This window comes from Thermobia domestica, chromosome 10 (assembly GCF_964235325.1).
Source record: "Thermobia domestica chromosome 10, izTheDome1.hap1.1, whole genome shotgun sequence".
In the NCBI taxonomy this organism is placed as follows: domain Eukaryota; kingdom Metazoa; phylum Arthropoda; class Insecta; order Zygentoma; family Lepismatidae; genus Thermobia; species Thermobia domestica.
This window is the reverse complement of record NC_137463.1, coordinates 213113129-213129732: the sequence shown is the minus strand read 5'-3', so window position 1 is coordinate 213129732 and position 16604 is coordinate 213113129. Positions and strand designations below refer to the sequence as shown.

General features: G+C 36.2%; 1 protein-coding gene and 1 long non-coding RNA gene across 2 annotated transcripts in view; one reads left to right on the top strand and one right to left on the bottom strand.

Annotated features, from left to right (window-relative positions):
* The window catches only part of LOC145662167 (uncharacterized), a 74703-nt gene that overhangs the window by 33250 nt on the left and 24849 nt on the right, over positions 1 to 16604 (bottom strand). Inside the window, exon 3 of the mRNA XM_081727501.1 lies at positions 4377 to 4811. Within this exon, the coding sequence (XP_081583627.1) occupies positions 4377 to 4811 (435 nt within the window). The remainder of the gene's footprint in view (positions 1 to 4376; positions 4812 to 16604) is intronic.
* Positions 1 to 16604, top strand: part of LOC145662168 (uncharacterized) — a 53783-nt gene that overhangs the window by 29407 nt on the left and 7772 nt on the right. Inside the window, exon 2 of the long non-coding RNA XR_014127004.1 lies at positions 14663 to 14821. This is a non-coding gene — a long non-coding RNA (uncharacterized LOC145662168). The remainder of the gene's footprint in view (positions 1 to 14662; positions 14822 to 16604) is intronic.

Below are 16604 nucleotides of genomic sequence, written 5' to 3'. Positions count from 1 at the left end.
TTGCTCAACACATGAGATATTCACTGGTGTGACTGCAGTCGGGCGAATGTGTCTATGCGCTTTATTTGTCACCAGCTCCCGTCCTCCGCGAAACTATTCACACCATTCGTACACTCTTGTCCATGACATCGTTTGTTCACCATACTGTGCTTGCAATCTTCTGAAAATCTCTGCTGGTTTAACTTTCTCCTTCACAAGAAACTTGATTACACACCGCTGCTCCACAGCCAGAGACACACAGCTTGTCGCCAAGTTCGCTAGAACTACTGCGCATGCGCCAAATACGTCATGCCGGGCGTTAGTTACTCGAAAAGGAATACATTACGTCACCCGCAAGTTTCATCATGATCCGGCTATTCATCGATTTCACAGGGCCGCATAGGTTTTGTTGTTTTTATAATTTTGGGTGTTTTATATGTATTTGAACATGCTGAAACCGAAACTGGCACTAGTTTTTTCATATCACGTAAGAATTTCTTACAATTCACGATTTATATATGTTGATTGCGGTATGCATGTTTAAGCGTAATTCAACTGATTGACGCTAGATGTCACAAGTAGGCCTACGTGGTGAAATTATCCAGGCGGTAATAAAAATGAATTTGTTTTAAATGTAAGGAAGTTTAATTTAATGAAATTAACTAAAATTTTGCCTGCATGAATATTTAAAATATTTCTATATCGAACCTTGTTATCTCATTTCAAATAAATTTCATATTTAATTATCGCAAATCTTAGATGTGATTCAATAGTATGAAAAGTTAATATCTTACGTTAGTTCTCTTTTGTAGTTCGTTTACTGTGTTGCCATGGTATCTCGTGGTTGTAAGAATAGACCAGATTTATTTTGTTACATCTGTGGTGAATTTGTTCCACACAACAGAAACAGAAAATTACAGATTTTGTAAGAAGGGCTTCCGTCTGGAACTTGGAGATCAAGATAAATCGTGAAATCTACACAATCTGTGTAGATCTTGTGTGAAATCGTTACGAAAGTGGAGCACTGGAAAGCGGTCATCTATGCCATTCGCAGTACAAATGCTGTGGAGAGAACCCAAAAACCACAGCGACGATTGCTACTTCTGTTCCTGTGAAATTGTAGGACACAATACTCGAAACAAGACAAAGATAGTGTATCCCAATATTCCTTCTGCAATGAGACCTGTCCTGCACGGCCTAGACTTGCCTGTTCCGACACCTCCATCAAGTCTTGAGTCCGTAAGTGATCCTAGTTCGTACAGTGATTCAGTGGAAAATAGTGAAATAGAAGATGAAGTTTACAACCTCCCAAGCGGATCTCGTGACCCTATACCACTCACTCAACGCCAGCTCAGTGATCTAGTTAGAGACATAAGAATCTGCTGAACTTCTTGGTTCCAGACTTAATGAAAATAACTTGCTGACCTGTGGAACATTTTCCTGGTACAGATATCGGGAAAAAGAATTTGTGCAGTATTTCTCAAAAGAAGATTCTGTCGTGTTTATTTGTGATGTGTCAGGTTTGTTGATCAAGTTAAATTTCCCTGGCCTTTCTAGTGATTGGAGATTATTCATTGACTCGGATAAAACAAGTTTAAAATTTGTTCTGTTACATAATGGAAATAAGTTCCCCTCAGTTCCTATTGCTCATTCTGTGTCACTGAAAGAAACATACGACAATGTGCAATTTATTCTTAATAAAATTAAATACGAGGTACATGGTTGGGTGGTGTGTGGAGATTTGAAGATTTTGAGCATTGTACTTGGGCAACAAGGTGGGTATGCAAAAATTCCGTGTTACATTTGCGAGTGGGATAGTAGCGCACGAAATGACCACTGGGAAAGGAAACAGTGGCCATTACGGAAAACACTGAACGCGGGATCAAAAAAAAAAAAAAAAAAAAAAAACATCATTCAACAAAATTTAGTCAGTCCTGAGAAAGTTATACTTCCTCTCCTTCACATAAAATTAGAATTGATGAAACAATTTGTTAAGGTACTCGACAAGGAAGGCGAATATTTCAAGTTCATATGCAACAAATTTCCTTCACTTTCATGTGCCAAAGTGAAAGAAGGTGTCTTCGTTGGCCCAGACATTAGGAAGTTAATGAAGGATAAAAACTTCAAGGCAACAATGACTAATGCTGAAAGGGATGCTTGGATAGCATTTAAAAGCGTGTTGGTGAACTTCCGGGGAACCACAAAAGTGCTGATTACAGAGAAGTTGTTGAGAATATGTTAGTTAAATTTCAAAAACTGGGTTGCAACATGAATCTCAAGTTGAGTTTTTTGCATTCCCATCTTGATTACTTTCCACCAAATCTCGAAGAATTAAGTGAGTAACAAGGCGAATGGTTTCACCAAGACATGAGGGATATGGAGAAAAGGTATCAGGCACTTTGGAGTGTTAGCATGATGGCTGACTACTGTCGCACATTGCACACAGAAACTTCAGAAGAAAATCACAAGAAAATTAGGAAACCTTATAAAAGAAAGCGTGCTAAAAAGATGTGAAAAATAAATATGTTATATGACTGTTGATTTCCATTTTACAACGTAGACCTATATATTTATGTATATATTTCCATATTATATGTATATATGTAGTAATCTGTATGTGTAGAGAATCTTATATTCTTTCTTTGTCTGTCTGCATTCACATTAAACAAAACATGTTGAGTTATTTAGCATAATAAGCTCTTTAGTCTGATAGAAGATAAGAAATAAGGTATAATAAAGCAGTATTGAATACAGAAGAAGGTCCAAATTTTGACATTGATTTGTACGAAAACCTTACGTGATAGGGAAAAACGAATTCATTATTCGTAATCAGCTAGGAACAAAGAATTAAGTTCACCTATTAATCAAAAAACAACATGAACTTTTTTTCAATTTGCAGCCCTGTGTTATTTATGTACGAAAATCCCGGTAAACTTTGAACGACCCTTGTACTATGCGGTTGGATTGAAATTCATTGACAATAAAGCACTGCCATTAAGGGAAGTAGGTAACGTCACTGAGGCGTAATCGCATCTTGTGAAATTTGTTAACAAATTCCTATTATCAATCTTTCAGCTTATCAATGTGATGAAGTAAGAAACAGCGCACAATTTTGAGTAGCCATAGATGGTGTAAAAATGACATGCAGTGGGAGATAAAATTGATAACTTTAAAGAAGAAATGAAACTAAATATTCTAGATTTGATAGAAGTTTGTGAATTTATCAATTTTATAACTTTTATCATGGAAGTCCGTCGGTTCCCACTGGCTCCAATACAATATCAATTGTAGTTATACAGATTGCAGAAAGTTCTTTTTCTTTTATCTGTATTCTTTTTCCCTTTATGAACTGTTTATGTGTTCCACTTTTCCCAACTTATGGTATTATTTTTGTGAACTGACTATAGACTATACCTACCATTCTTTTGCATACACATATCTCCATTATGGATTGGCAATACATTCATACTTTCTTGCGAGTCTTATTTACGTCATAAATAGTTGGTTGGTTCAGACTTTCACATAACCTATTTTCATTCTGAACTTCTGTTAATTCAAAACATTCTAATTCATTGCTATTACCAACACTTTTAATTTTTCTACCGAAGGTGTGTTAGTTATGAAGTGCTTGTGTGACTATATTTCCTACAAGTTTCAGGCCCATTATTAACTGTTCTTAAGTCAAGGTTTGTGAACCAAAATTATTTGCATTATGAGCAATGAATCGGCGTTCCATACATCTATTTCTACTTATCTGTCTAAAGTTGTATCTAGTTTCAGTCTTATGATGACCATTTTTGAGTTTTGTTTAAGATCCAAACAAACAGTTTATAGTTCTGACATTAACTATTTAGTGACCATGGCTTCTTGACTAGTTTTGTTCCCATTATGAACAGTCATCAGTCTAGATTTCTTCTACTACATAATTTCTATTATGAATCGCATGTTCGTTCAAAGTTTCTCACTGCCTTTGGGTTATGATTTTCAAGTGTACCTCAGTAGATAAAATACACAACACCTTAACTTCTAACTTTAGCTCGAAAGTGTACCGATGTTTAGGAAAGAAAATTCACTTCAGTGAATTTATTTAGCACTGAATTTAATATAATGTATTTCAAGATTGGATAATGGATTAGGGTTTGTGCTATAAAAAATATTACTATGCTAGAAAAGATTTATTGTTTGTCTTTCTTTTTTTAAAGACAAAAAATCAAAATTTAAGATTTATTAAAATAATTCAATATGCATAAATTTGTGTTCATGTATTTTGCTGCTATGTTATTAGCTTACTTACTAATTGCATAACTTTAACATTTAAGTAAAAATAAAACGTACCTTGGATCATCTCTCTGGGTCTATATGTGACTGTTTACCAACGGATTGAGTGATGTACTTACCACCATAATTTCCTGGATACCGTCCACCGTAACGCTCAGAACTGTCAGCACCTCCGACATTCCCGTAGTTGCCGTTTCCAAGACTTCCATATCGTCTCCCACCACCAGTACCATAACTTTCAGATGAGCTGTACCCACCATCGTTTCCATAATATCCTCCATCATAACGACCTCCACCGTTCCCATAACGTCCACCACCACCGTCACCGTAATATCCACCATTCCCGTAACGATCACCTCCGTAGCCGTTCTGTCGATAGTGTGGTCGGTCATATAGCCCCGACCCGGTACCTGTTCCACCATCGTCACCATAGCCACCATAACGTCTTCGGATTAACCAGTAATAACTGCCTTTGCCATAACTTCCTCGGCCGTAATCGTTCCGATTCCCATACAAACCACCTCCACCACTATATCCGTATCTCCCTCCTGCACCTACAAGAACAAAGGAAGACTTTCTAAGAGTTTGGTCTACAGAATTAGGATTGCCCATGAGACAAGATGAGATAACATTTTCATCACAATATACGAGACGAGACATCATATTCATACCTCTCTGAGAAGATACTGTCTCAACTCTTGTCTCATGGGTAAATCCTATACAGAATATTGTGCAAGAAAAATATACGGACAACAAATTTGTCACCAACTGTGAAATGTTTATTTCCTCATGCCAAATAGTGTAAACAAATATTACTTCTACTGTGCTATCGGAAACATAAAGTACCAAACTGATGTAAATAACGTAATTAAACTGTATCTAGCCTGACTTCAATTTAAAAAATACGTATTTTTTAAGAAAGGGGTAGTTTGTGTGACTATTTACTTAATGCACCTTATCATATACAGCTATCATGCAGTTATTAACTATATTTTAAATAATAAAATTTCGTATTAAATCTTATTTCTCCAGTAACCTACCCAGTAGGCTGGGCCGATTTTTAGTAATTTTAGAATTTCGATTTGGAATGGTCGGGAAAATTTTCCTTTCAATGAGACAAGGAAAATATTTATTTTCAATTTTTCATAAAATTTCATCTTCCACCCTCTACCGGAGATTGAAAGTTTCAAAAGTTTTGAAAGATTAAATTTTGGAATTTCTATTTGGAATGGTCGGGCAAAGTTTAATTTCGGTGAGACAAGAAACATATATTTTCAAAGTTTTCATAAAAGTTCATCTTCCACCCTCTACCGGAGGTTGGGAGATTAAACATTTTTGAAATACTAAATTTTGGAGTTTTCGTTTGGAATAAGGTGGAAGGATTTTCTTTTGGTGAGAAAAAAAGAAAATTTACTTTCAATTTTTCACAGAGTTTCATCTTCCACCCTCTACTGGAGGTTGAAATCCTCAAAAATTCCGAAAAACTAAATTGGGAATAGGGTGGAAAATTTCCCTTAGTGAGACAAAGGGAACATTCATTTTCAAGTCCCTCACAGAGTCCCATTATTCAGGCCCACCGGGGGCTGAAAACTTCGAAAACCCCGAAAAATCCATACCACGGAACCCCGATATGGAATAGGGTGGAAATGTTTTCTTTTAGTGACAAAAATTATTTTCAATTTTATCACAGAATCCCATCTTCCACCCTCCACCGGGGGTTGACAATTTCAAAATCTTTGAAAATTTTAATTTTTTGATTTTTGAATGGAATTGAGTGGAAAAATGTTCTTTTAGTGTTAGAAACAAAATATTTATTTTTAATTTCTTTTCAGAAAAACGCATCTTTTAACACACATAAAGGATTTAGCAAAATCTGAAGGTTTTTTTATTTCTTACTAGCAGCGTTCACCCCGCTTCGCTGCGGTCACCCCGGAACGCAATAAACTTTGTTACTTAGATAATTTTTACTTTTTCGCTTTCAAATTGCAGTAAATGTTAACATTATAGCGCCTGTCATTTATGTTAACCCGCCGAGTGACACGGTCATGCGGGTTGCATATAAATACGTTTATTTTTACCTATGATGAACTAACAAAGGATTTGTACGTATGGACACTTGAATGGTCAATTATCTCAAGACACTGGTAATTAAAAATTAAAGTGATATGATAAAAACCATCTAGGGTCCAAATCCTAATAACCCCCCAAAAATAAAAGAAATTGGTTCAGCCGTATTAGCGTGATGAGGGAACAAAGGATTTGTACGTTCTCTTTTATAATATAGATTTCAGGTGAAAGTTCCAAAATTTATTTTTTGGGGAGATCTTTGAGGATTTCAACCCGCAATAGAGGGTAGAAGATAAAACTCTTTTAAAAAGTTGAAAATAAATATTTTCTTTGTCTCACCAAAAGAAAACCCCTCAACCTCATTCTAAATGAAATCTCCAAAGTTTAGTATTCCAAACCTTTTGAAACTTTCAACTCCCGGTAGAGGGTAGAAGATGAAACTTTATGAAAACATTGAAAATAAATATTTTTCTTGTCTCACCGAAAGGAAACTTTTCCCGACCATTCCGACTCGAAATTCCAAATTGCTAAAAATCGGCCCAACCTAATATCCACCGTTTTTCATATTCATAGCATAAGTTAAATGTTAGAAAAACACCTTGTGCTAGAGTACTAAAGCTTAACAGTGATTTGAAACTTATTGCAAATCAGAAACTCTAACTGTGATGTTTTAAACTACAAAAAGAAGAAGGAAAATAAACAAGTGAAACCGTTAACAAGTGGTAAGAACATAATACTACTACTGACCATATTTAGAGACATTTTCTGATATTTTGTGGTTTATGCTATATGGTGTGGTTTGTGGCATGGTGACATCATCAGTTCATATATTTCTTTTTCAAATTTACGTAGTGGATTCAGTGACGGTGACTGGCGAGCGATACCTCTTGATATTAACAGATCTTTTGTGGCCAAATTTAGATGAAATTGAATTGAAAGACATGGTTTCAGCAAGGCAGTGTCACAAGTCGCAGTACTTAGGCCACTATCGACGTATTGAGAGAAATGGTCGGTGCAAGAGTAATTTCAGAAGTTGCAACTTTTAGTTAGCCTCCTAGAATGAGTTGAGTCAATTTAACGTCCGTTTCAGTAGCGAGGCTATACGAGACGTGGACCTACTGATTAACATGGAATCTGAACCACATGAGCTCCCGCCGGGAATCGAACCCGGGATCCCACACCAGAAGCGAGTACGCTAACCGCTTAGTCACGAAGGAGCTCTTAGCCTCCTGGAGGTTGTGACATAATTCTTTAGATTACTTTTCATCTGCAGTCTGTAGTCTACGAAAACAAAGAACAAGTCCTTGATGAATTACCAATTAATATCAATCAGTGCATTCGTGACATTGAACCCGAGCTATTGCACAAAGTGATAGACAGTTAAGTTTATCTAATTCATTCATGTGCACATAGTCGAGGTAGACACTTAAGTAGTAAGTTATTCAAAACACTATCTTACCAACTAAAATATACTTTTTTTAAATGTTTGGTTGTATCCGACATAATTTGACTTTTATTTCTGTTGTCAAATCATATAATTCTTAGGGTTAGTGGGAAACCTTATATAACCATAATAAGGATAATATGGTAAGTACATAACACATGGCAGCGTAGCAGGAATGGAAAGTAATGAAAGTCAAAGTTTACCTGAAATTACTATAAATATACCATAGTCTTATCAGTGTTTTTTTTTTAAATCATTTCTCGAGAGAAAGTAAAGTCTTATTTGGGCGCAGATTGAGCACATTAGGGCGAATAGTATAAATTAAATGAAACATATATTTGAAGAATGAAAGTAAATGGTAATACAATTAATCTCTAAATATAAAAGAAATATTTTCAACTGACAGACTGAATCATTAATTAACCCCTAGGCCAAATGGATTAAGCCAGAAACTTGAAATTTGCATAGGGCATAGGTTTTATGATGTGAGGTCCCAGTAGAGAAGGGTTTTTGGAAATTCGACGAGGAAAAGGGAAAAAGGGGATGCAATTATTATCTTAAAAAGCCGTATCTCGGAATCATTTAAAATAATGGGGTTAGAATTCTTATAGTTTGTTTATCATATCTCAAAATTGTTTATGATTAGAGACATGAAATACGGTATTTAGATCATTCATTCAAAGAAACGTGTTTCACCGTTTCTTTTATATTTCCCCTAGAAAGGAAGAAAACAGATGGTTGAAAGAAGATTGATTGATTTTGAGTTTTACGTCCCGTACAGCAGCGAGGCTTATATGAAACGTAGACCTACTGATTAACGTGAAATCCGAACCACATGAGTTCCCGCTGGGAATCGAACTCGGGTCTTCCGCGCCAAAGGTGCGTACGCTAACCGCTTAGCCACGAAGGAGCTCTGGTTGAGAAAAGAGTGGGGTTGTAATTGTTAAAATAAGATTGTCATATCTCGAAATTGCCATACTTCGAAATCACTTAAGTTTAAAGCTATGTTCGGGGTATGAGAAGTGCGAGGTAGTAGGCTGAGCAAAGTCGTGATTCTGGCAGCGAAGTCCCCAGCTAGTCGAAGGCTAGTCATTTCAAAGAGGAAACTCACTTATAGCCCTATGGCTACTAGTTCAATAGTAAGATATGCCGGATTGTAGTGTACATCATGTACGGTACATGTGTGCTTTCTTGGAGTTCGGTCTTACCTACCACATTCCCATTCTAGCAATTTCTCGTAAACACATTTGAGAAAAAATGTGTTCTCCGGACAGCGGTATATTGTACAAATATACGGAATCCTCTTGCTTACTACATAAATCAGTACGGAGCATACGTTATCTGTATGCTACATAAGCACTGCCCTTAGATGATACATCATGTCGTTGCAGGATGTCTGATATCTGTCTTCCTTATATTGCATACATATATGTGTGTTACCTTCGTCAGATATATGTTATATACGTCCATTTGTATGTGAGATCCTGACTTCCTATATTGTTTCATACGGAAAGTACATATAGATGGAATACATATACGGAAAATATTTTAAAACATGCGCTTTCAGTTATACGTCTTCTGTACGTTAACTCCAGTGGTGGATCTAGGCCAGGGCCGGGGAGACTAGCCCCCCCTAGTTTTTTTGAGTGGCAGAAATAATTTAAGCTATTATTTATATATTTTTGAAAGTTTATAGTAAACTCAAGATTTACCTATCATAGTCTGGGTTCTGGTTGCCCCCCACCAGTTTTTACCTTCTAGATCCGCCGATGGTTAAGTCCAAAATCTACAGGAATTACGCAGGAATTAACCTTTTGAAGTACGCCACCTACAATTTTCTCTCAGTGTATCCACTATCATTAATTATTTGTCGACTTTAGCTTAAAGGGTAAAGTGAAGTAGCATGAAAATCTCGTCACTGTAGCGATCTCGGAAGTACTTCCTATTTATGATTAGCGTAGACGTCTTCTACGCAAAAGACACAGGCTAGATTCCCGATGGTAGTTCAAGTGGTTCGGATCACACGTTAAGATATAGATCCACGCCTCATATACTCTCGCAGCTAAAAGGAATATTAAATCTCTGTAGGCTCGGAACCACCAAGCAATCTCTGAAATCTGTTATAATTGATGCCGTGCTATCGAGCAAATTTGATGCCGTGCTCTTTCGTACTTGCAAATCTTCTGCTTAAATCAGTTGTAAGTAGTTTGTTTTCCAAATCTTCCTTATGTATTTAATCTGTTTGTCCGTGTTTCCGTCAGGGAGATCAAAAGTCTCAAGAACTACATGATGCATGATTTTAGCCAAGATGTAAAGGGACAACAGTTAATAATCGAATTCGTTGTTGGAGGTGGTGTTTAAAGCAGAAGTGGTAAAAATCAACCATTTCCGGTTTACTACAAAACGAAAATGGTAAGACACAGTGAAAAGCAGTTTTCTGCATTCGGTTAAGGTCTAAGCGTCCCAAAAGTTCCATTTCATCTTTATCAATTCTCCATTAAGAGCAGAAGTGATATAAATATACTGATATAAATCTACTACAACTTCCGTTTTAAAGAAAGGGAGTCCCATGCAGAACTCAAATTCTGAAATGCCCACAGTTTTTGTTCTAATAAGTTGGCAACACTGAACGTTACACGATTTTCATCTGTTTGTTGTATTTGTGGTTAGTAGTCACGGAACGCCGAATAGTTCACGATCTTCATCGCCAAATATTCACCATATTTGTATCAACTTTTCATTCTGTCAACACGCTGTTCCGTCAAGCGCTCCATTCCTACTCGTACAGAGAACAGATGACAATCGTGTGCTATACGGCGCTTTGTGGCGACTAACCATAAAGACAAAAGATGAAGATCGTGTAACGTTCAATGTCACCAACCTACTAGAAAAGAAATGGAGGGCAATTTCAAAAGTTGTGTTCTTTATGGAACACCCTATATTTATCTATTTTGATCTATCTTGATCTACAGTGAGAAAAAGGGATAATAAATAGCGAGAAGTTGGATTTTTGAATAGAGTTAGCATTCTAAGAGTAGGTACCATAACCGAAAGTTGCAGAAATCAACACTTTGCGATTTTAATGTTAATAGCTATAAAATTAAAAAAATGGTAATAGTTCGTGAGAATTTTCTGCTATCAATTAAGCATTACAAGAATACTTTTTATATGTCTGATCTTTCTACAAAAATCGAAAAATATTCAGATATTTTCGGAGGACAGGAAAGACAATGTCACGAATGTACGACGCATTGGTCACGCTTCCTTAAACGAAGACAGAAGGTGAGCAGAATATGTATCTTGTTGGTTCCATACTAAATGCCAGGTGTGTCTTCTGTATAGGAAGTACGAAAACTCACTGGGTTTTCCAGCTCAGTTTCTCTTCCACGAACACGAACAATTTCGACACTGAATACTCTGTTCTCCATTCATCAGCTGTCCATCACCGTCGCCCATCTTTCCTGTAGTTTTTTTTCGTCACCTTAGAAGATTATCTTGACTATGTGCTGCTGTTAGGGATAATCATGAGAACAATCAGTGTTGCTAACCGTAGCGGAATTCCGCTACGCGTAGCGACTTTTCTTTGCCTTGGCGACAAAGCGGCGACGGACGAAAAATATGGAAAATGTAGCGACTTTTGACAACCTATCTTAAAACTTCCAATTTTACCCCATAGCTTGAAAGAAGTGAACAAATTAAGCTAGAAAACATTTATTTCTTTCTAAAATGCTTAATATACTTTTGTAGAGAGAAAGTACAGACATTGCAATAAAAGCAGTGTTGTCTGACTTATCAAATCACCAACAAACATGTAGCAAAATTTAACCAATCCATGTACAGTTCTAATGAACAGGATGTGCCACAAGTGCCAGCTCATCAGTATGTGCTAGTGTAGAGGTAGATGACGACTGATGTTGAGGATTAACTGCTGGACGTAATCTCTCTTGTGCATTTAATGCTTGTCCAGGCCTCAAACAGAGTATTGTTTTGGGGAGAGAGGGTCACTTGTTGTAAGGTAGAAGTACTGGTGAGTAGGGCCGTGCCATGGGGGGGGGGCGGGGCGACGGTCCCGGGCGCCGAAGTAAGGGAGCGAAAAATTCGGGAGAAAAAAGGAAAAATGATAGGAAAAATTGCTTGGAATATATGTATGGGGCGCCGTCGTATACTCTCACCCCGGGCGCTGATTTTCCACGGCACGGCCCTGCTGGTGAGACAAATGTATAAACTTTTATATACAGTTAAACAGTATTTTATAGTAGTTTCTTGGGCAGAGAAATTTGAAAAAATAGCATTAAACGAAAAAACACTTTTTTCTTGAAGATAATTGTAATGAAATATTTTATAAATTTTATATTTGATACATGTATCAACATTATTTGCACGCTAATCTTTGATTAATTTGTTGTCAAGTGACATTATTGTGTTTATTCTTATATTATAATTTAGATGTTATTGTATGCAATAACGAATAACATATATGTATCCATTTCCTTTCATTTCTTCTATTTCTAAAAGAAAAAAATGTTTACAACTGATGTTACCCAATGTTAATATGTTCATAAAGAGCATTATAATAAAAGAATGATAAGCATTTACCGTGATTTTTACTTCAATAACATTAATTAAAATAGACTAAATTTCTTTTTTCTTAATTCATAAAATTTAGTGAAGCACTAAATCAGGGCTTTCCATTTAGAATTTATTCCGATTATTAATATGTGAAATATTTTGCAATTTTGTTAGCGTATTTTTTATCATTAAAGTTTAATTTTATAATGTGGCTGAAAATAGCGGAATTTCAGTAAAGGTAGCGGAACGTGGCGGTATTTTGACGGCACAGCAGCGACATGCCGAGTTGGGAACGTGGCAACACTTTCTCCAACAATCAATTGAGATGTGCGGCCGGAAAACGGGTTAACTAGAGTAAAGTGGGATTTACAGTTAGAGATCGAATTTATGTGTTCTGGGGTCTGTTTCATCGACAAACTGCTAATAGTGCTGGAGGCTAGATTTAACCGAACGAACCGAATTGTTTGTGTTTGGAACATGATTCTCGAATTATTTGTCCAGTACAATTTGTTCCATGGCGTTTGTCCGATTTTCCGGTAGCACGTCTTAAGTGTTAGCGTTCGTGCGCTCATGTGTGGAGTCACGGTAACTCTGTGTGTATTGGTGGTCAGTTTTGTCTATTAGGTCAAAACAAACAAGCCTTCTGTCGAGGTGTTCCCCGTTGCGTAGCGGGGATATCTGCTGTGTAAATTTTCGTCCTTCTATCGTCTGTAACCCTGATGCACCACTGATGCACCATTGACGTGTCACGATCCACGCGTGTGGCATTTTTGTCGAGTAACCATCCGTCTCGAATTTTCATTATAGGGCCATGCCCGAAATCAATTACACACTAGGAGTTCATTCACTTCGTTCTGGCATTAAGTACACAGACTATTGTCCGCATGTAACTACACTAAACGTTCTGTCCGACGACTTTGAAAATACTAATAATATTCCCTTTACGGATGCTGTGTTTTGGGAACTTCAAACTAAGATCAGCATATCCTTTACGAACATACTCTGTGCTGGTATTTCGTTTGAATAGAGTTATATACATGAGGTATTCTTAATACTCTGTATAGGCCTACATTGAAATCTAATTTGAAACAGTTTTGCACTCTTGGAAATGTCATCCTCACCTAAGAGGGCAATATTGTAAGTTAAATAGAAAATAAAATTATGGGTTTCTACCACACAAAAGAATGATTTTATTCAAACTGAATATTCGGTGTGTCGAACATCTTAATGAAGACATTAACTGTAAAATATCATTGTCTGTGAAGTAGACAGTTATCTTTATATAGCCCAAGATAATAATAGATAATGTCTAATAATCTAATAATGTTAAACAGAATTGTTTTAATATAGATTGTTTGGAATCGGGGAAGTAAGAAAAAAAATCTATGCCTCTTTCCTTTTGCCATATTGTAGCCCCGATACTCGGCTACGTCTAGGCTGTTTATTTGTAACTTACTTTCGTTTTAAAAGTTTTAATTGTATTTAATTAACACGTATTTATAAGTAATAGAAAATAAAGCGCACAATAATCAAATCATGGAAAGGTAAGTTTCTTCGATTGCATTCATAGAATATTTTTCGTTAACGGAGTACAGATGGTTTATTTATTTATTTTAGCAATCTTTGCTTTTGGGTAAAATAGAAATAGGCAAGGGAATTGAATATCGTCGCTGCCCCTCGAAGAACCGCTATGTGCTAAAATCACAACTTTTCGGAGAAGCGACAAACATTCCGAACTTAAAATTTTGCCAAAAATACACGGAAACACTTGAAAAATGTAATAATATTGGTTCCACAAATATTATGCACTAGATATTGTTGTAGCTTGCTTCAACAATATTATATTACTATTTTTGCGTTTAAGTAGCACCTCTTGCGCCTTTATAAGCACATAGAGGATTTGTATACATTAATCAATACGTACGTGATGAGAATCTTAAGCCATAATTTCAGTCTATAATTTTTCATTGTTGTGGCGAAACAATTGAATATTCAGCTGTCACATTATAAGGGACGCTGTCTGACAGCTTTCAGGTTTATCTACACGACATAACTCATTTTCGGCAAAAATGTCACATAGCGGTTCTTCGAGGTGCAGCGACGATATTAGAGAAAAAAAGAATTATAAATGTCCAACTCTATTCTTTATACCTGGGACATGAAAATGAAAAAAATGAATAATTTTGTGTTTTGATTTTAGATCACCAAATTTAGATCATTTTGATTTTCGTTCAATATATTGATGAAAGATAGTATTATGGCCCGAGATTTCTAACATAAGAAAAAATAAGAAAATTGTTCATGTTTCATTGTTTAATTCTTTAGCAACAACCGTTACCTGGGAACAAATCATGTAAGAATTAAACATACATATTTCAAAGAATGCTAGACAAAATCTACAGGTGTTAAAATGGAACGGAATGGCTCAATTGCGAATTAATGTGTTTATGATCAAAGATGATGAAGAAGTAATAGAAGATTGTGGTAAGTTTTCTCTTAGGTTTTACTAAATATGTGTAAAGTAATTTTACAGCTTTAAAAGATCTCTTTGTACTATAATTTCTACAATATTATCATTATTAGCAGGGTTGCGAACTGTTCTTAAGAAAAAATCGGGACGGGATAATCGGAGTCCACATACCCCACGGGATTGCGATGTGAATAGTTCATTATTGATGTTGTCTTCATTATCATCCATCATTGCATATGAACATTACGTGGAAGATCATAATAATACTGCACAGCATAGGTTAATGTAAACAATGCGATTGCGCGCCAAACCTAAAGTGAAGCAAAAGACGCCGACACTAGTGGCACTTTTGGTAGACGGCCGGTACCCGGTATAGTTAGTGTGGCGGCCACCCGCTGAAGTGAGCGCTACTATTATTGCCACTGTAGTAGCAGTTTCGCTTTTATGTAGAGATTGCAGAAACAATATTTTTAGCGCTGCATGAAATATACTATCATCATAATCGGTTGGATTATCAACTCAAAACAATTAGGGAATAACTATAAATTAAAGACAAGTTGCTATTTTTTCACGAGTCAAATTAAAATACAAATTTGTTAAATTGATTCTATACATAAAACTGTGCATGTAAAACAATAAGTTATCCCTTTTAAAAAATTGTCCAGTAATATTAATTAACTTCGAAAGTCTATAAATCGGGACAATACGCGTCCCTGTCGGCCGGTCGAGACCCGGGACAAATAAGTCAGAAATCGGTACAGTCCCGACAGAATCGGGACGGTTGGCAACCCTGATTATTAGTGTTTAGGATTATTTGTGTATTTAACAGTGTGTGTGTTGCCTTTAGCTGGCAACAGTGTTCAAGTTGCTTAACGCTTTTCTTTTGTTTGGTGAATTGTGTGAGTGTGGAGGCAAGAACATGCAGTTTTGTTGGACCATATATCATGGTCGAAGATCATACAACATAACACAAACAATAAGCCATCGTATCACAATCATTTACAACTAAAGACCTTGTGAACATGTTTATTCTCGTGTATTATTTTTGTGTGCAAACTGAAGTTGTAATCATTAAATACAGTGAATTTATATTTTGGTTGCATTCATGTGGTATACGAATCAAGCCTTACAGTCCACTAGTATGAACATTGTTTTTAGCATTGTCGTTGTACTTTAATGAAGCTACAAATATATACATTCAAATTATACAATTAGGGTATTACGAAAAGGTATATTCAAAAATGAGGCATATATAAATCTATAGATTTGATTGAGCTGGACAAAATGATATGCGTCAGTGTAAAACCTCATGCGTCATTTACGAGAAACTGGAGAAAACATTGTAAAAATAAAAATTGGTGTTGTACGAGAAGAACGCTACCTATTGAGGCGAATCTAATCGTGAAGTATAACCTCTTTAAGCTCTTCATTATGACATTAACAAGACAGACTTCAAAGTGAATTCTCGTATGTAGTGTTCAAGCAAATTGAAACAAAATGATCTCTTGTGGCGTTAAAAGAGAGGCCGGTATCCAGGGGATCTAGGGGGGGACGACCCCCCTAAAATTTTCACGGTAGGCTTGCAAATAAACTATAATATGGTGATGAACTGTAATATGGTTGGATCGGGCCCCCCTAACTTCAGCCGAGCCCCCCTAGATTTTTAGGCTGGCTATCGGTCTGTTAAAAGATATGGTACCAATAGTTACCAAAAATGGCGCCGACTTTCCAAGATTTATGTGGGCGCATAGCAATGTCGGGACGTGTTATATGTTTTCAGGAAAGTCTCTATATTTT